The sequence below is a fragment of the Haemorhous mexicanus genome, chromosome 1, assembly GCF_027477595.1.
Source record: "Haemorhous mexicanus isolate bHaeMex1 chromosome 1, bHaeMex1.pri, whole genome shotgun sequence".
Taxonomy (NCBI): Eukaryota; Metazoa; Chordata; class Aves; order Passeriformes; family Fringillidae; genus Haemorhous; species Haemorhous mexicanus.
Genome location: NC_082341.1, coordinates 140,385,408 through 140,406,752, shown reverse-complemented (window position 1 = coordinate 140,406,752; position 21,345 = coordinate 140,385,408). Strand labels below are relative to the sequence as shown.

Here is a 21,345-nt window from a genome sequence, read left to right as displayed (position 1 = left end):
TTCAGAAGCTTTACCTAGCATTTATACCATATTTTCTATTTCTCACCTGCCTTACAGCTGATAAAAGAAAACAAAACATATTCCAGTATGTTAAAGACCTTCTTTACCAAAAAACCTCACATCTCAAAATACAAACTCGTTTTTAGTGGATCTATTGCAAGATACTAAAAAACTGCAAAATGCAGAGTACAAATTTGTTCAATTATTAATTGCAAGTCCCCCAAGAATATTCTTGAGAAATTATTTTTCAAATACAGGGACTTGAAATTATTTTGAAGTCTAAGAAGCCTACTAAAATAGTCACAAACAATTACATTGATAAAGACTTTAAAAATAGCATTCAAGGGGTACATTTCAGTTCTTCACATCACAACAGTAAGACTTCCTAGAACAAGCCTCAAAAAAAATTAACTCAATCTTCTTTCTCCTTCCACCTTAAGTAAAAAGGAAAAGGCAGAACCTCCAGTGCTGTAACAAGATCTGCAGAATTTGACCACGCAGATACTATGACACAGATTTCCCCCTCAATTTTCCAGAGTTTAAAGCAAAACACTAGAATGGTTATTGGCAAATTCTGTAAATCCATAATTTTTTATGGAAAGATATATGCATCTTAAAGAAATACTTAAAGAATCAATATCATATGCAGTAAGCTACTTCAGTATGTACAAATTTATTAAGGAGTGAACCTTGTTAAGGCATTTCTCTTAAAGACTAGTAATCCCCAATCTGGCATAAGAACAAATCCTGCATGTGTCATGGTTCTTTTTAATTAGCTTTAAGTAGACACAAAATGAAGTGAGGACTTGAACATTTATCAACTTCTGCATTTCATTAGTCAAACATATCAAGAGAGAGTCTAATATTGTTCTAAATTTCATGGCTCTAAAGAAAGTATTAGTAGGAGAATTTTGCAGCAATTGAGACCCCTAGGAAAGAAAGAATTTCTTATCTGTATAACTACTACAGCATTTAACACATGATACTTTTCATCTTAAAAGGAAATTTTTCTTTCCTTTTAACATTTTAGAAAATGTCTATTTGGTCTAAGAATTTGATCCATTGAAACATTTTCCTTCAAACTGTAATATGCAAATCAAAACAGAAGCTTAAACAGCTACAACTGAGATACAGGGAAAAATTACACAGATGTCAAAAAAGCATATTATCAAAACCAGCACATAATCAAAAACAACAACAATACAATACCAAATTTATTCCTCCCAGAATCCAGATTTTTTCAAAGCTAGTCATGCAAGACAGTTAAATCTTACAAACCTATGCAGGCACAGAGCTACTGGATAGAAGCTGCCCTTTTAGGGATAACCTCAAAGCAAAACATAACTTTTTGTATTCAATAAACAACCTATAAAGTCTAACACCAGCACAGAGCAAATTGGTAGGAGATGTACAGGCTGAAAAGCTAAAACCTGGTATTGGCAAACATGGAAAAATGTTATATACTAACAAAAAGAAAGAACAGTTTACACAGAGGAAAGTAAGGCTTCCCTTATCTAGTGTAGTTCTTCAAGGAGTCCTTAAGTGTAGATTAATAAAGATCCATGTAAAAGTCATCTCTGACTTAAAATATAATTTAAACAAGATGTCTCACCTCAAAGCTGAAAGCTCTGAAGGAAACTAGAGTCACCACAGCCTAACAAGGGAAGGTCTTCACATGGATAAATAAGTAAGTCAAAAGATAAAAAAGAGAGAAAAGAGTTCTCTGCACTGAGAATCCCAGAATCATCTGTATTAAAAACTACTGCTCAGCACTCTTGATAAAGAGATCTAACAAGGGAATTAATAGTGATGTAAAGTTAAATGTTGATAAGCATAAAGAACAAAAGACAACTGCAAAGAATAGCGTTCACAGTAATGAATCATAATGAATACTTTTACCAGCACAATAAAACGACTGGTAAAATTTAATCTACATAAATGGCTGCATATAGGGTCAAACAATACTAATTTAATGTACACAAAAAACCTGTCTGAATTTGTCGGGTTAGGAGGAAGACACTGGACTTGCAATTAACACTTCTATAAAACATCAATTTAGTGTTTAGAAACCATCTTAAAAAATCAACAAACCCTGCCTCAAAACCCCAAACTGAAAATACTGTGATATTGGAGTGATCAGAAAAGAATTCAGAAGAGACACATCTGTGGTATCACTTTGTCATTTTTAAGTCCATAATTCTCCTGCATTTTTAATACTGACTGCCATTCAGTCCTCTCATTTCTCACCCAAATGTAAGAAAAAACACATAAATGGCATGGAGAACAGCAGCAGAGTTTTAAGGTACAGAATGGCAACAAGAACAGCTGCACATAAGGACTTAGCTTGGAGGGAAGAAAAGTGCAAAAGATCCCTAAGTCATGAGTATTAATAAAGTGAAAAGAACTGCTGACAGTAACAGACAAATTCAGAGGCATTAAATAAAATTGTTAGATTGAAGGTGTTGGAATGGAAAAAACCCCCACAAACGGGAGATTTGCACAATCCATTAAAAATTACAACATTTAATTTCTCAATTATGTTGTAGACATAAGTATGGCAAACTTAAGAAAGTTTAAAAATACATCTGTGCAGAAATTTCATGAAAAGCTATTAAAAACAGAGTCAACACTTCTGGCACAGGAAAACTGCAACATGAAGATGAATAGAAACTGGCAGAACAGTCCACAGCATAATGTCATTGCCCAGCTCTTATACAGTTCTGGTATTTGCAGTAAGTCAAAGCCAGACAAAGGACAAGTAAAATGGACTTTTGCCACAACTGCAGTACAGCTGCTCTTCTGTTCTCAAATACTGAATTTAAAAAGACAAAATCTCCATCAACATTTAAAAGTGCTACACTATGCACACAAAACATGGGACAAATGGTTGAATGCACTCTGCCCTCTCACTTCACCGATCATGACTGAACAAGAAGCAAAAAAACCTTGCAATGGTAAATGATATTCTGTCAAAAGCAAAAAACCCATTTTTTTAGGACCATATAGTGCATTCCCATCAGTTCTCACTGGGAACTAACTGAAGTAGCAGCAGCCGTTCTTCTCAAGTCTCACCAACTCCATCCTGTGTCAGTCAGTGCCAAGCTATCTTTTTCAACTCCCTTTAAAATGATCACTGTATAGACCTGTGTTTAGGTCTAGTTCTGTCTTTCCTGGCAGTGTGGCCAATATATTTAAGGAAACACACATGTCACCACAGAAAATTCTGCCTATTAGTAGATGCTTCATTTGGTGAGCAGTTTTCCCTTTTTCAACTCAGAGCAAGTTGTAGATAAATGTACAAAGCTGCAAGATCTTCACACGAGTTAAAAGTTAATTCACAGCTACTGCAGCAGTTTTAAGGAATATCACAGTTCAGATGACAAACATATCCAGTGCTCAAATTCAGTGCTCATTATTCTTATCTTATTTAGTGGAGATAAGGAGGTAGGGAAAGAAAGGTTACCTATACAGTCTAGACAGCAGTAATGTACAGTCACAGAAAGATATGAACTCAGATATTCATGGTATATAACTGCTGCCTATTTACATGATACAAAGATACTGCCCTTGATCCTTCCAGTATTCTGGATTCTCAGACATCTTCAACCACCTCCTCTGTCTTTTCTGAAATATGTCCAGCTCATCTACAAAAAGAATCTAAAAATAGCAAGAGAAGGGGTAACTTCATGTGACTATATGCATACACTTGCTCCTGCCTACGCTGAAAAACAACAGAGTTGATGTGAACACTGTCTTACTACAAAAATTTTAAATTCTTCATTCACACAATTATATTACTAAACCCATGATGGTAATGAGACTATCCACATGTTCTAAGCTAAGGAAGCAGACAGAGTGTCTTGCATGAAAAGTTTGGTTGAAAAAGTGGCAAGAAAAACAGCTGAAGAATGATCCCAATAAAGACTCCAGATTCTATGGATTAGAATTAAGGCAGAACTTTGTGCCTTTTGTCATTTTCCCCTGGTGTTGACCAAGTGCTCTGCAATCTTCTTGATGGCTGAGCTGAATAATCAAGAGAAACTGCAGGTGCACTAGGATGGCAGTGGAGCAGGTTAGACACCAATCTAAGTCTTGAATACATGAACTCAATTTCCTTTCTCATCAACAAGCTTCTCTGCTCTGCTGAACAGACCACCTCAAGAAGAGCCCAACTGATGAAAAATATTTAGCTAACTAAAAGGTTTTCCTCCAAAGCAGAGCAGGATAAGGATTTCTTAATGAAATACATAAAGAGCAAAAATAAACAAAAAATCCTTTTTACCAACACTACTAAAAAAACAATAACTCTCTTTTATTTTGTTCTGAGAAACAGAATAAGCATTTAATCTGAAGATCTACAAACAAATCAATGTTCTGCATCACTATAAACATTTTCAATTGGACACTACATGAAATTTTGATTAATAAAAGAGCCCTATGATATAAAATAATAAGCAGCCTTAATAAGAGGAATCTGTGAGCTTGACTTCTAACACGCCATAATTTCAACCAAAACAGACAAGAAGGGAAAAGATTCTAATTCTTATCCTATTGAAACGTATGCAAGCTATGCATTTCACAAGAGTCACATTTCGTTCATTAAAGTCTTTAGAAAAGAGACTGACTCAACACCTATATGCTTTGAAAAATGAAACAAAATCTCTGAGGCGACATTAACACTGTTCCATTGTCAAATGAGTCATCTTTAACAGAAAGGAAGTGCACAGTGAGAGAAAACTTAAAGATCATCTGATTTTAAAAAATAAACACTGTTTTGAATTCTATCCTAAGAAATTAAGTAATTACTGTTAATGCAATTTCAGCAACAAAACTTCACACAAAAGTGTAAATGTCCATTACATAATTTGAGTTCAAACTTTACTTTTTATAATGGAAAATTCTGCTATGTGTCTAAAACAAGTAATTTTTTGGAAAAATCTTTTTCCATGCTACTTTTTGATCAGTCAATGCAAGCTATGATTTTTACATGATTTGTGTGAACAAATGTCTATGTTTCACTTAAGGCACTTGCCAAAACGTTTAATGCATATAAGCAACTCCATGTGTCAGCAGACCAGAAGAAATTTCTATAAAGTTAGGTGAATGCCAAGACAAACTCAGCAACAGTTGCTTTTCTAAAATCTTGAAATATTTATTTTCCTACAGCAGCCACATGTGTGCATGGAAATAATTAACAGGTAAGTGACACAAAGAAATCTACACATGACAATTTACGAAAACCAAAAGTTTTTACTTAACTTTCACTCCTGACATGCAAGCCTTACCCAACAAATTCTAGTTATAAGGAAGGAACTTTCCTTTGCATTTAACATTCTCCAATTCTATTATTAGAATTAGGAACTTCAACCACACAACTGTTCTAATATTTACAACTTAAGCTTTTAAATATTGCAAGTTTATGGATCTTAATGATATGGTTACAGAGAAAATTCAAATAAAGAAACAATCATGCATTTTACTTATTTAAATATATAATTTTGTTTTGTAATGCCATCCAACAAAGCACTCAGATAAAGTTAGCTACGTTGAGATGAACAAAAATCTATACTTCAAAGATCTGTGGTCCATAAAAGTCACTGTAATATGGTGCTCCATTTTCCACTGGTGTCAGCAAAAGGTCATAAAACATCTACAAAGGTGATACATTCTGTGATTTCACTGCAAATGGGTTCCATATTGGACCAGCACGACTCTGAGGATTTTGTGTCAAACTCTTTGGGCCATGCAGTGATAAAATCCACCATTTACTATGGACACCTATGCATCTTGTACTCAAAACTTAATGAGCTCAGGCTTCTACTATTTCGGGGAGAGTGAAAAAGAACAGTGAAGAACTGAAATAGTTCCTTTTACCCTTGCACAAAATCTGTGAGTTCTAGCACTGCTAACAGACAGACTTCAACCTATCACTGTTGTCCAAGTGCCTAACGTTCTTCTGTGGATTTTCCCCTCCTGAATAGCAGACCACATAAGCTGACCAAGGAAAGGTAGAGGTTCAACACACACCTAGGAAGATTTACATGAGATTGCCAGAATCTGAAATATCTGAAATAGCCCAAGTATTACATTTACACAAAAGTTTACCCAATAGACAGCTCCTCAAAACCAAGTAACACACTCTCAACGATTAATAATACTTTTTTTATTTTCCAATAAACATCTATGTTACACAAAATCTGAAACTCCCTAGTTTCTTCATATTTCAAGTTTTATCCTTGAGGGGAAAAAATATCAATGAAAATACATTGTTACTAGTTTCTCTAGACTTCTATTTTGGCAGCTAACAGCTCACATCAGCTTTTACAAACAGTATTCAAAAAATGCTTAAAAGAACAGTACAGTCTGTCTCACATTTTGTTTTATACAACTGGCATGTTTTATGCATTTTGATTCAAGAGCTAGTAAAATGTCCCAGACATGAATCAAAATAACTGCTATTCAAGCACTACCTGAGTGTATTAATAGTTAATCCTTAAGTAAGATTATGCACAGAAGCACAGAAGACGTGACAGACTATATTAGTCCTTTAAATACTCTATATTCTGGGAAATGAAAGAGTTGAAAGGCCCGGCTCTAAACACTACTTAAACTTCTGGAAAGGTCACTAGTTATAATCCATCTCCAAAAATCAGTGTTTAAGAAGGTACTACATCACATCTTCCCCTCATGAAATGGTAACATTGGTTATTGTAACAGAAAACTAAAGGAAAGAAACACAGCAATACAGACACACATTTTTTTCACACTGAAACAGAAAATATAGTCACAATTTCAAACAACACATCAGTGCAGTTTAGAATTATCTTCTAAACTTACTGTATTAGTTGAATCTTCCTGCAAAATTCTGTCGTATAACTGGATAGCATCATCATACCTGTACAAAGAAATCATTCGCATTTATTTCTGCTAAGACAGAACTTCTGACGTTCTGACTCTCCCTGCAATAGCTAACAACCCTCCTGCATTTTTTTGCATTGAAATATAATATACATATACTAAGGAAACCATATTTACAGAAAATTATTTTGAGAGAGCTTAGCATAAACAGCAGAATTTTTTGTCACCAATTAAGAAAAACCCATGGAAATTGCTTCATGAAATACCGTTTCAGCAGCAACTTGGATATTTTACATGCAGCATCTCACTCTCCTGTCTGTTCTCTTGATGTCTACCGAAAAGGTTCAACCATCACATCCCTACTCCCCCTTTCACATCTCCCAAGAAACAGAAACTCCAAAACATGAAAAGCCATCCAAAATAATAACATTCCACTTCTCTGTTGTAACTTAAAACTTCATGTAAAGTTCCTTCTGTTGTGACTTGAAAAAATATAAGTAGATGCATAGAGGAAACTGAAAAAATTCCTATAGCAGTCTACCACAGATTATAACATAAATCTTAACAGAAAATGTTTTCTACCATTTCCCACTTTTTTTATTTGTTTATTAATTAATTCTGCTACCTGAAGTGTGCTTGAAATAGGTTACTATAGGTGCTACAGCACTTCTAACCTTCAAAACTTCTGGGAAACAGTCAGCTGTGTACACAGCCCCAACAAATGAAATAATTCAATTCAAACCACATTTCACTACACAGCTGTTGAGCTATTGCCACAGAACTAGGGCATATATTGTGTCTTCATATGTGGTTTGACAAGCAGTTTGTCAGAGATACTACTGATTGACTTCTGATGCTCCACATTCCTTAGACATCACCTTAGACACTCATTTACTTACTTGCACTGTTCCCTAAGCACTGCTGACACTACCATAGCTCAGCTGTCCACTCCAGCTACCCTAAGGTATAGGAACTACTGTGAAAGGAAGCACAAAAGCAGAAACGAGCAGAAGGTGACTGCTACAGACTTGAGCAGACGTGCTGTAAAATGCTGTATTTGTGTTCTGTGTTAGTTGCTGCTTTGTCAAATGCATTTTAGAAGACTCCATCTGATGGCCATAATCCCAGCTTTACATGGTGAAGTTCCAGGACATTATTCTTTTTATTAGCAAGTGTCTACAGGGATGTCCCAATCTATGGGGATGGTCTTCACTGTTTCATTTTCCTGTCAGGGGAAGCAGGATCCTCCCTAGATCCTACAAGCCACTTAGAATTTAATAAGTTCACTTCAACTGAAGTGAAACATGATGCCTACAGCCTAAATCTTTCTGGATTTCTTTTTTAGTTGGAGGAGACAGACACGCTCCTCTGGGGCAAGGCTTAGAGCACCTGCAGATGGGTTCCTGTTCAAAACAACCCCAAGCTGAAGCCTTTTTCTGCTCTGACTTCTAGAGAAAACCTATGGACAAGAATGAGTTTTGTTACTTTCTCTGGTCCTTGATACGCTGATCTCAATAGTACTTCATTGCTGAAACCACACATGATGTTTGTGCAGCAGTTATCCCTCAAAGATCAGGTCCCATGCAGTAACATCTTTAAAACAGACACATAAGCCTGAACAGAATTATGATCCATTGTACTTCTGAATAGGTTTCGGGAAGGGGGAAAAACTGCTGTAATTCTGTCTTCCTACCCTATATAAAATGAAGAAAAGAGAGCTAAGTTTAATGGAAATTCTCCAAAAATATGCACCTTATATAAAGTGAGTGTGAAACAGAGCATCTGGCTGCCCTGAGACAGCTCCTGAGAATAGAGTCCATTTATTCAGTCTCGATCCAAGCAATGGACATTTATCAGTGTTTCATATCAAATACCATTTTCAAAGCTAACTTTGCAAGAATGTAATGGATAAAAAAACATATGCTAAGTAAGTATCTTTTAAAAAAGCATTTAGGCTGTACTTCCAATTTCTTTTTATCAAGATGGCCCAAAGGCTCCAACTTTGTGCAAAATGTGGCATGGAACAGATTTCCTGCCATTCAAATGCACTGGAAGTCATTCTTAAAACCCAAGACAAGTCCTATAGAACAGAATGTTGACAACAAAGATGTATCCAAGGGGGAATGTGTACAATAAAGCTAATCCTCAAGTCCTGAGGTCATTCATTTGGAAAGTTGCAAAGTTTTGATCTGTTCATTATTTTAGTGATTTCTGTTGAACTTAGTATGTTATAACCCCTCAACATGATATTTCAAAAAGGTCAGTCTGAATTTTATGTTCAGCTATTCTATTCCATTTGTTTTTTGATTTGTTTCTATAACAAACTCTATAGGTTTAATCTTTTTTAAGTTCATTTACTCACATTCAGGAAACAAGGGTAAAGAGCTGCACCCTGCAGTAATCAGGAGTACAGAAGAACAGCTGAAGCAAAAAAACAAGTGGCACTGACTTTCATATGCTGCCCTAGCTCTCTGAGATGAAACCTAGGCCTCACAGAATTTGGCAAAAAACTGTGCAGTGTTCTACTGTGTAATGGCTTATGCTGTGAAGTAAGAGATCCTTCTGATCTATGATCTCTGATGGGAAGACTGCAAAAGTTAAACACTGCACAGTACCTGCAAAAATGCAATACAGATGTCTAAAAATCTTAATATCATCATGTACACTGTTATTTCCTATACAGAAACTGCCCAGCATTATTTTGCCATTTTGCAATAGCTGAATGCTTTTTTAAGAAAGAGCAAACAGTTTTTTCAGACAGAAAGTACATTTTTTAAAATTCTGGTTTTACCTTTCCATGGCTTCAAATCTCATTCCAGTTAATCGTTTAACTCTGTGGCTCCCAGGAAACTGCCGCCTCAGTTCCTGAAGACAAAACTACACAAAGAACCAAAAATTCTATTGTGAATACAATTATCTTCACAGAAGCTAGAAGAAAAAAGAACAGAAAAAAAAGGCCTTCGCTCATAATTCAACTACCTGCCATGCCAGTTATGAGTAAAAGTAAATACCAATTTTTAAAGCAAGCAATAAAATACATTGACAAAGAGAAGGTTGGAAACTGAAATTCCGCCTGTTAGATGACTGATTTTAAGAAGTATCTTCCATACAGGGCATTAGATTGTCAGGCCCCCTTGGAAATAGTTATTTGCCCAGAAAATTACACTCACCTACTAAAACAGCTCTGACACTATTACAACCTGAATTCTACTTAGTTGCCCCATAGTAACTAACACAAGACAGTAAAAAAAAAAAAAAAAAAAAAAAAAAAAAGACATTGAGAGCTTAAGTGATACTTCCTTAATAAATGGATATTTCACAATGGAACAAACTATGCTAACACAATGCTCTGTGTTTATTTTTAAAATAAAACTTTGAAATCCAAAGAAAATGTTTGCCACTGGCTTGGGTACAGCCTGCTGGCAGACGAGGCATAATTTTTAACTCCTGAAATCAATGAGACACCTGGGCTGGATAAAAAGGATTCATCACAGGCAGATTTTTCTGGATTAGCAGAGGACATTTGGTACAAGGACTGGGTCACAACTTCCCCACAGCAAGCTAACTCATAACCATATCAAGGATGTGGCTAAATAGCACTGTGAAGCTCCTAGCTGACTCAGGACAGTGGGAGGCAGGAGAGCCCATAGGCTCTCAAAACAGACCAGTGGTGTGCACCACGTTAAAAGCTTCACACTGAATCCTCTTCCAGGCACTTATTTATGTAACTCAACTTAGAAACTTGTTCTTCAGACATAAGGGTCTAGCAGAGGCGCATCTACATAATCTACTCCATCTCATCAAATCCACTGGTCAAGGGACAAAGTACAAATCAGTAACAATCAGTAGGATCCCTCTTTGTTTTTGTAGATAAACAGGTTGCTAAACCACATCCAAGAGGAATATTCGCATCTCTCCCAGATGCTAAGTAATAGAAGAATGAAAAGCAACAGTGACCAAAGTTGTGTTGCTTGCCTCAAGCAAGAACAGACTGCTTGCATCACAATCAACTTAATTTGCAAAGAACCAAGATTCTTACAGTGCAATTTCACATAGACAGGCTCAGGTTTAGCAGAGAAGTTGCTTACTGGCACTTCGAGTGATGTCTAGGTGAACTGCTGTTGCTCTAGTCATAAAAAATTACACATACTTAACAGTATGTTACATGATGACAGAACTAATCTCTGGCCATTCTTAAGAGACCAAAAAATGTACAAAAAACTCCAGAAAAGTAGATTCACTCCAGCTTTTAAAACCCTGACAACCTTGTAGACTTAAAAAAGAACTTTTGCATACAATAAATCCATCCTGTGGTCTAGTGATCAGTGAACCCTGAAGGATAGTGATTTTTATAAACACACGTACTATTTTTCTCAAAAAAAAGTACAAATAAAAAAAAAAATATAACATTTACAATACTAAAGTCCACAATCTGTAGATGGACTTTTACATCTAAAAAATCCTCACTGACAATATGAAAGTAGTGCTCAAGAGCAGGAATAATGCAAGATGAGAATTATTCTCATTAGATCTCACTATACAACCATTACTCAACTGAACACAGCAGTCCAGGGGCCAAAGTAAACTGTAGATTAAGCTATCAAACACAAAAAAATGACAGGAAAAGTTGTAGGAAAGTCATGAACAACTCACTGTAACACTGATAAAACCAAAAGCACATGAATAAACTACACCAGCTGTATCTTCAAAATGTTCTGGACTCAGCAGAACTGAATGTCCTCTTTTTAAACTGGGACTTGTAATCCCCATAATTCATTTTATTGAGGACTGGTTTTGCACCATGTCAGTAATCTACTTGTAATGTTCCCTCAGAATTCTCTGTTACAATGGCAAAGACAATTTGCACGTGAAATTTCAACTTGCACTTAATTTGCTTTCTGACTTTTTAAACATCAGACAAAGGCAGAGAAATGTAAACCTGGACTTCAGTAGGTAAAACACTGGTAATGCAAGCGCTGCCAACAATAGGTGACTGCACTAAACCACCAACTGGCTGGCAGCAGCAGGGGCATGCATTACACATGGGTTTTTGGTGCAGGACAGAAAGGACAAAGTAATAATTAAGGAAAGAAAAACAGAAGATGAAAGTCAGACAAACTACTCTGAAAACTACCTCAGCTTCTCATTTGGAGTAGACAATACCTATCCCCCCCAAAAAATGCATCCCAGCTGTCAAAATCTCACTGCTAAAAAAACAGAAGAGCCAAAGGTGTTTGTCTGCTTTGAGGCTACAGCTCTAGTAAAATGCCACAGATGATGTTAACTTGTTCGAATTAACCACTTATTTATCATAAATCAATCAAATTAAAACAAAACAAAACAAACAAAAAAAATCCTTTAAGTTTCCACCTATGCTTTTAATCTCTTTTCCAAGCTGTATACAAAATGTTGCATTCTCTCATCTCAAGCAATATTCCTTAAACAGCAGACACTGAAATTTAAACTCCCTGCCAGGGTTAGTAAAAACAAAGAACGTTTCACAACTGATCTTTCAACACTGGCTCCGTCAACAATTTTGTGAAAGTCTTCTTTAAAAGACCCTGAAAAAAAAGACCAAATCTGTTTTACATATAAATCAGGACACAGAAATGTATTTATTTAAAAAGTACGTCTATTTGTTTTTGTTTAAACAAATGGCTATACTACAACAGTATTTTCTTCTGAGGGACAAAAGAGAGGGAAGTTCAGTGGGTTCACAAGTTCAGTCTTGTACGACATTTTCCGGCATATTCCAATATTCCATTTCAACATACACATATATATATATATATATATATATATATATATATGCGCATATATATGGTCAGATAACCCTGTCTTGTTCTGCCTACCTTCACCTCCCTTGCATTAAGTTTTACCCAAATGACATCACACAAACCTCAAAGATTTTATGAGGTATTTTGTCATCTGATGGAGAGCAAGGGACTGGAGGCGTAGTTGCAGTGAAAGACCTGGAGCCCTGAAAATGGCTTTTTACTTAGAATAAGCTCAAGCTTGATTGCTTTCAGGGCACAAGGTAAGCCTTTGTTTTCTTCTGACTGTTTTGTGTAAGAGCAGTGAAAAGATTATTAACATTTTCCTGTAAGACAAACTTTTGCCTCTTCCTGATTTTGCCTTTCAAGGATCAGCTAAGCTGACTGGGTTGTTTTGTTTGTTTGTTTCAGTGGCTTTTTTTGTTTTTAATTTAACAAACAGGTTACAGCTCAAAATAAGTTAATTCTATCTCTATTCTTATTTATATCATTCAAATAAATTTGCATACAAATTGACTCAAATATCCATTAACAATATTTTTATCAACAACCACCAAATAACTTGGATTGCAATGGACTTTTGGAGGTCACCTGCTCCAAGTCCCCACTCAAAACAGAGCCAGTTTCCAAGGGAGTGCAGAGCCATATCCAAATCTATTTTTAAGCATTTCCAAAGCAGATTCCACAGCTTCAATATGCTATTTGTCATAAGCATTCACTAAATTTTTCATAATATGTAAGTGGAATTGCCTTTGTTACAGCTTATGTCCCACGCTTGTCTTTTGTTGCACCACTATGAAAATATCTACCCACCTCCTTTATAACTTCCTTCCCATCAGTATTGAAAAATCCCTTCTTGGCTTTCCTAAGACTTAACACAGAACTCCCAGCCTTTCCTTAAACACTATGCAGTGCAGCTCCTTATTAATCTTGAAGACCTGCTCCAATATGTGACTTTCTTTCAGGGTAGTCAACATGACATATATGTAAGATGGGTCATTTTACCTCAAAGCATTCAGAAAACCAATATAATTTGAGAGGTTTTCAATAAACAAACACTCTCTGTACAATATGGCAACTTCAATATTATTCTTGACCTTTAGCCCATACCAGAATAGCTGTAAATATTTTCATGGCTATTGGAAGAGATGTGATCTGTGTAAACAAAAGTTATGCCTCAGAGGAGGTAGGTGGTGGCAGTTTCTTCATAGCTGTGCATTTCTTGATAGATGTTCTTTCTATCAGGCCAAGCAATGGAGTTCAGAATATGCTGTAACTCCCAGAAAACTATCTGGAAGAGACACCCAGGATGAATACATACAGTGTGAAAGACAAGTCAGCTTGAAAACTTACCAATGCCAAATCATCTCGACTGCAGTCCAGGGCAGCAATCATCACCTGCTCATAAATTATCCAAACTGGACACAGAGACAATAAATGCAGATAATTAGCTTGGGGTTTGTTTGAGGTAATAGGAAGCACCTATCATGTAAACAGGATTAATTAATTCTGTCTGTACATTTTTCCCCTTCTACTCCCACAGATCATGGCTGAAACACAAACAAATTAAGAAACTGCTGGAATTAATCAACAACTTATTTAAGCAATTTACTGCTTTTAGTGCCAAAGTACTTTCTGACATCTTGAAAGGCAAAAAAGCTCTAATTCTCTATTTTTCCCAACATCATAATTGCCATGTTCTAGACAGATCCCTGTGAGGACTTGCTTCAATTTCTGTCACAGTGTTGAAGAACTGAAAGTCATGCAAATAATATCTTAGTAACACTTTCAAATTAAGTTTTCACATTGCAGCCTGAATACTAATAGAGCAAGCAAACAGTTCTATAATGTAATTTCTATGGCTGTTTTCACTGCAGCCCACATTTGGGAAAGAAAAAAGCTCTTGGAATTCTGGAAGCCTATTAGACTAAGAAAGCAATATATACTTCATCAACATCAGCACATACTGGAAGACCATATAAAGGCTGTTAAATAAAATACAGATTGAAAAAAGAAAACCAAATCAGACAAGGAAACTTTTACAATAATATTTATTTACTTACTGTCATCTCCAAGTTTAGATGCATATTCATTAATTAACTCTTCTCCAACATCCACTATCTGTTCACTGTTTCGGTAGTTTTCTTCCCTCCATTTTCTCATTTTATCACGCATATCTGGGGGCAAAGGGGCAAAAAAAGAAGAGATTTTCAGAGAGTAATGGCATTTGAATGTGCATAGGATAGATAAGATACACATCTGAAGAATGGGATGAGTTAAAGAGTAACAGAGCTATGAAAGTGACTTCTACTAAAATTAAAAAATCACTAGAGAACAGATCTCTGAAACCTTATTAACCCAACTGTCCTCATGCTCTAACATTATCAATTCAACTTCTAAGTTAGCAGTCTCTTAGGACAATAACACATGAAGTAAAAAAAAAAAATTATACCTAGTTATCTAATAAATAATAACATTTATCCATTGCTAGGTAAAATAGGCTACAAGAGATTTCTCCTGACTAGTTTCACACATTTACAAACAAACTAAAATTGCATTTCTGCTACAGGTAGCAGAAATGCAACTTACAATTTTAGAACAAACATTAGAACTTCCACTCTGAAAGGAATCTACACATTCCTAGAGAAAGGAGCTTCAATAAAAGTGCACATGGATGTGAAGGCTCTCTACACCAGGGAAGTGTCCGAAGGTATAAAAAATATCACTGTTTACCTAGGCAAGGCAGAAATGACAGTTTATTTAATTATCAAGATTTTTGTTTCAAGAGTATATTTAAGATCAAGAGAGCAGACACAATCATTAAGTCAGGTAGAGAACACTACCTTGCCTGAGCTTTATTTATCCTCTAGACCAGGAAATTGCTAAGAATGTGATTTTATATGCATTTACATTTATCTAAGTATAGCTGTTCTATACACAAGAACAAATTTTGAGAAAACTTATGGAAAATAGTTTCCATTACTAGATAGTGGTTTTACTAACAAGAAGGTACAAGGATAACTGTTGCTAGTATTTTTTTAAAACTTTACAACATCTGGAAAAACAAATACAGCGATAGATCTAAACACTGTCAGTTTTTCTTGCACTTCAAAACATAGAGTTAATGTAAATGACAGTTAAAAATTAAGCACTAAAAGTTGTTCCATCTACCTGAAGTGATCTCGGATCGCTCATAAGACTGTTTTTGTGCTACATTTTGTGTTTTGAAATTCAACCAAAACCACCACAGGGTTACATTTCATATGCATGGGCAAAGTTAAATGGTTCTAGACATACGATGGTCCCTGGAAATTCAACGTTAGACGGCAAGAATGTGAGTGAACACAAACATTCACAAAAGCTGACAAGCTAAACTCCTAAAAATAAATAAGCTGTCTGATTTCCACCCACTCATTTACTTGGAAATTATCAATGCCTTCATTCCAGTGTGATTCCAAATGGAATAGTGTCTGAATTATGTATTAACAGAAGGTACATCTACCATTCATCACACAAGTCCAACATTTACAGCAATGGAAAAAAACTTCTAGGACAAAGAATAGAACATCAGCTGATGAATGAAACATTTATTGATTTTAGAAATACTGAATTTTATGTAAAAGCTAGAAGAAAGAAAACACTAAGAACTGCAGTAAAATTATACAAGTCTTTCTACAATGTTGTCAAACAATGAATTTTTTAACAAAGAAATCTATCAAAATAGACAATAATACTTGAGTCTTGGAGACATAATACAAGGCTGGGGAGACACGATTACAGATTTCAGATGAAAAAAACAAGGTAAAGAAATGTCCAAATTTTAATTAAAATTCTCCTGTCACCTACAGGCTGGTGCTGAGCAATTGATACATTTGTTTTAGATTTGGCTTTTTCCAAACTGGCACCTACGGCATGTGTAAATCAAAATGTTCCAAGGTCTAAGGAACAGAGGCACTTGGGACAGTGTTTGCTTTTGCCCAAAAGCACGCAAGCCAAGAGACACAACCTGTGTTTCATTTTTGTGTCCAGTAAGGCGTCAGTTCATTTGGCCTGAGCAACCAGATATGAAATAATCCTCTTATAATTACCTACACTTCCACTGATGAATTGGATCATAGTTTTCAAGTCCTTGGTATCTAAAAGCACCTGATGAAATGAAGAAAATCACCACTTTGGGGCAGACAGAAATTGCAAACTCCAGAATATCACCTTGGTATATTGCTGCTCCCACAGCAGCCACTCAGGGACCCCATAGCCATTATATTTCCAGAGCTCATTTATATATTGATTCTCTGTTACAGACACCAAATCTTCACCCACAGCCCACCTCTGTTCACTCTCATCTGGCAAGTACAGACAGAGGCACAGGCATCACGCTGGGTGCTGCAGATGCTGCCTCTAACCCTGGCAACTCTGCTGTCAAAAGGGCTTCAATAAATAAAAAAAAACCCCAGCTTCTCACCTTTGCCTGCTGTAATCCCAAAAACACATATGTAAACCCAAGAGTAAACTGATCTGACTCTTTGATTACAACTGAAAATTAGGAATAGCTAAAAGCAAAGACAGCACAGAACAAAACCACATCAGAAACAGCTAATTGCACATAGATTATTACAGAAATGAAATGCTGGACTGTTTCCTATTTCCTAAAGACTTGATATACAAACTGAATATGAATTCATTTTCTAAGTCACAGAAAGGGAGTTTGCCACCTAGCATTAAAGACAGAAGTGCTCCATTTTTAAATTCATTTGGAATTTTCTCTTTTTGTATATAATGTGTTCCCAGATACAAACATTTGCAAGAAATACACACACTGGTAAACTTCATTTTATAAAGCATTTTATGATATTTTCAAAAATGATAAAGAGTTCCTTGAAAAAAGTCTCACATGAACATGCTAATGAAAACTTTTGAAGTGCTACTATTGAAGGAGTATAATTTTTAATACAGAAAATAGCAGTACTAATTTAATGTTACAGAGAACTTAAGCAAGAGGCATTCAGAGCTAATAAAAATCTAAAAAAATACTTCTTCATCACTTTTTCAATTTATATCAAAAGAAAGCTAGTTTAAAGAATATGCCACTCCTTTCTCTTTTTCATTTTGATAACCACTTAAGAGAATTATTGACTGAAACAAGAATTGCCATGACAGCACTCAAAGATCCCCAAAAAGCTCAGCAGTGACAGCTGAAAGGCACTGCTTCCTTTTAATAGGGTGTGATGTGTTTAACACCACTATGCTGCTGTGCAAGGTTAAGAAAAGAAAACCTGGCTCACTCTGTCCAATTCTGACAATATGCCAGATGCATTTTCTGCAAAAGTCAGTTGTTATTTTAATAGTTCTTGAACTGCTGCCTGTTTGCAGATTGTGCTAATTTTACACTTGTGTACTCCAAAACCTGCTCCTAAAATGAAGTTACACAGGTGTTTGCTTTTTTTAAATATTTCCATTCATGGGACAAATTCATCTTTAATGTATCACTGAAAATAAGAGAAATATTTATTCTATGAAGTTCTACATAGCTTAAGAAAGTCCTAGTAAGAGGCTACACATCACCAGGTACCAAGTGATGTGCAAACCTACTACATAACATTCCATGGCTACACCCACAGTTTTTGGTTTCTTGTCACTCCACATAGTTTCTAATTCTTTTATTTATAAAGGAACCAGGAAATATGCCATTTTCTCTAGAATAATTAGAACCAGTATTTAAAAAAAAAAAAAAGGAGCAACATATCACCTTTGTCTCAAGTAAATAAGCTTTACTGTAAAATATGTTACATAATAACATATAAGCTTCTCTTTCGATACCACAGTACTCTGTGGTATTGGATCATCTAAGTCCATTGATCAAAACCATAAAGTTAAACAAGATGTTCTCCTGCTACACGGATTTCCAAATACACTTTAAAGCTTTAGATACAGCCACAAAGCAAAGAAAGAAAAAATAAAAACCTCAACTTCCACACTGGAAAACACAGTTATTTTCAGTTATCTTTCCTAACCACCTGTACCATGCATGTACCTAAAAAAAATTAACTCCTACCTCTGTCTCAAAGAACCTGAGTGAAAAGCAAAGCAAGGTAGAAACTATTTCATTTGTTACATGTTATTCTTTCCTAACCTTGATTTGCAGTTTCATCTTTAGGCAATATATAAGTATAAAATGTCTTGTTTAGAAAGGCCTGGGTATATAAAGGACATATGAACCACACACCTAGTTTCACATAAATTAAGCATTTCAGAGATTCAAAACGAGCTACATAAAATTCCTAGAACTATGTTCAAGTTCTTTGCTAGGAACTAGGTCACAACACTGCTGGATCATCTCACCCAGGAAAAGCTACATTGCACCAGGATGTGTTAAAGCTTACACAGAGAAAAGAGAAAAGCTATCTTTTTTAAGAGGAGTCCTTGCATGGTCTGTTGCAGGACACCTTTTTCACTTTACTTTTCATCTCCTGCAATAGAGCAAAAAAAATACTGAATTTTTCAAATGCATGCCTCCAAAGTGGAGACAGTCCCATGTACCAACACACACTAGCCTTTCACTTGGATGAATACTTGAAGAGACTGAGAAGTTGATATGACAAAACTCATAAGCTGGTCCTCAGAAATTTCTCATTCAACCCGACCCATATACAAAACTCTACACCAATCACAATGCCACAACTGTCAATCAGAATTCTTGGAAGCAAAATGTGGAGGTTATTTCTAAGAGCAGGGAGCTGACCTCAGTATGAATTAGCCAAGTCCAGAAGCAGTAAGTTTGAATATCCTACATCTGGCCTCTAAGTTAGTGTATAAGCACACACTCTGCAGCACCCTGGGCCAAAACAATGTACAGCTAAATGTACAGACATGGCCACACGAGTGTTACCCACTCTGTGAAAAAGCTCATTGCTCTTTTCCGTCATTGATACCCAAGAACAACCAGGGAAAAAAAAAAAAAAACAACCCACAAAAAACCCCATAAAAAAACCCCAAACAACTAAGTCCTGCATTTTGTAACAATATCTGCTCAAGAATGATAAAAACTGGAAAAATTTTCAACACAAAGTAGTTTAGGGCAACTTCTGTGAAAATCTAACAGTAAATGATCTATGTGATCTCCACCCAAGCTGAGTTTCACAAGTACTATACGTTCATTCAAGAGATATAAAATAATGGTTAATCAAGGTTTTCCCAATGTTCCTCCTGTTAGCTACAAAATCAAACTAAGCATTAATTCACGATTGGGTAATTATTCTACTACTCAATTATTTCTTCACAGATTGGCAGTACATAAATGAAAACCCAAGATCACATAACTTCTTTCTGCATTATGTTCTCTACACTATAATGTTTGCAGTGCATGGTACCCAGCTAAAGGTCACCCCTTTAAGGCCAAAATTGTTACTATAAACCATTCATTTATTCTTGATAGGAGACTGGAAAGGGCTTGAGTGCTGTCTTGAGCTCACATTTGAATACCAGTTATGGAAAAATAACCACTGAGAACGTCAAGTAAAGCTTAGACAGTATTGCTATATGAAAAACAAATCACCATTATCATACAACAGACGTGAAAGCTGTAAACACCCAGAGGGTGGGATTCTCAAAAACTTTTGCCACTTCAGACCTTCTTGAAACTTCCCCATAAATGCTTATGTTAGAGCTTTACGAGAGTATCAGGGAATTTTCAGTTCACCAAAAGATGAACTACGACGCAAACTGCTGACCCTACCAAGAGAGCATTTTTGCTGGTAAGCGCTGTACCCAGGGGGAGAAGGCCGGCAAGCGGCGACGCCGCGGCCGCCGCCGTGCCCTGGAGACGCGGGGTCGAGGGGAGGTTGCCCCCCCGCGCACCGGGGCAGCGCGGGACACTCCGGGCCAGGTGCGCGTCACCTCCCGGGGACCTGCGAGCATCGAACGGCAGGTCGCCGCCTTTGCCGCCAGAACCGCCGCCCCTCGCTGCTGTTCCCCAGGCCTGGGTACGGCCTCCCGGCGCCGCCCCGAGCCCGCCGCGCTCCGGGAGCGCCTCCCCCTCCCCGCGGCCGGGGGCCGGTCGGGCCGGGCACAGCCCCTGCCCCGGGCGGGGACTGCCGGCTGCGCGGCGTTACCTTCCCAAGTCACGTCGTACATCTCCGACACCTTCGCCATCTTGGCGGCCGCGCCGTGACGCAGCGCGGTGACGGCCACGGCCGTCATTGGCGGGAGGGCGGGAGCGGGGCCGGCCCGGCGGAGCAGAGCCCGGCAGTGCTGCGCGGCCGCTTGGCGCCGGGGCGCCCGCGCAGCCCGGCCGTGGCTGCGCGGGGCTCCTTCCGTCCCCTCCGTGACCGTCGCCGCGGCCAAAGAGAGCGTCGCCCCGCTGGAGGGGAGCCCCCGAAGGGCCGGAGCTTCAGCCGGCGCCTGTCTCGCTGGGCCTTTCTTTGGGCTCTGTTAGTCCGTGCTCGCGTCGGGAGCGCGGTGACGGGGCCACGCGTGACCTCCAGTCCGCGGCCCTCCGTTCCTGTCCCGCCCGCGGGCACCGGGGTTAAGACCTCAGAGCCCAAACTTCAGGTGGCACTAAGGGCTGCAGGTTAATTTTCTGTGTTACAGTCCTTATAAACTGTCTAGGAGCAGTTCGCATGGCATCAGATTGTACACATTAAACACACGCCAAGCACAGACGTGCCCGGTGTGTTTTGGGGTCAGCATGAGAACTGCCAGTGTTTTCCTGCCCCTG

At 37.3% G+C, this 21,345-nt stretch overlaps 1 protein-coding gene across 2 annotated transcripts in view; it reads right to left on the bottom strand.

Moving 5' to 3' along the window:
• Positions 1–20,898, bottom strand: part of EMC2 (ER membrane protein complex subunit 2) — a 35,823-nt gene extending 14,925 nt beyond the window's left edge. Inside the window, exons 1-5 of one of the 2 annotated variants that reach the window (XM_059865407.1) lie at positions 20,741–20,898; positions 14,696–14,809; positions 13,986–14,050; positions 9,650–9,735; positions 6,838–6,895 (exon numbers count right to left, since the gene is read on the bottom strand). In XM_059865407.1, coding sequence (XP_059721390.1) covers positions 6,838–6,895; positions 9,650–9,735; positions 13,986–14,050; positions 14,696–14,809; positions 20,741–20,828 — 411 coding nt within the window. In that variant the 5' untranslated portion in view covers positions 20,829–20,898. The remainder of the gene's footprint in view (positions 1–6,837; positions 6,896–9,649; positions 9,736–13,985; positions 14,051–14,695; positions 14,810–20,740) is intronic. The other variant, XM_059865396.1, reaches the window with a different exon arrangement.
• Positions 20,899–21,345: the final 447 nt, after the last annotated feature.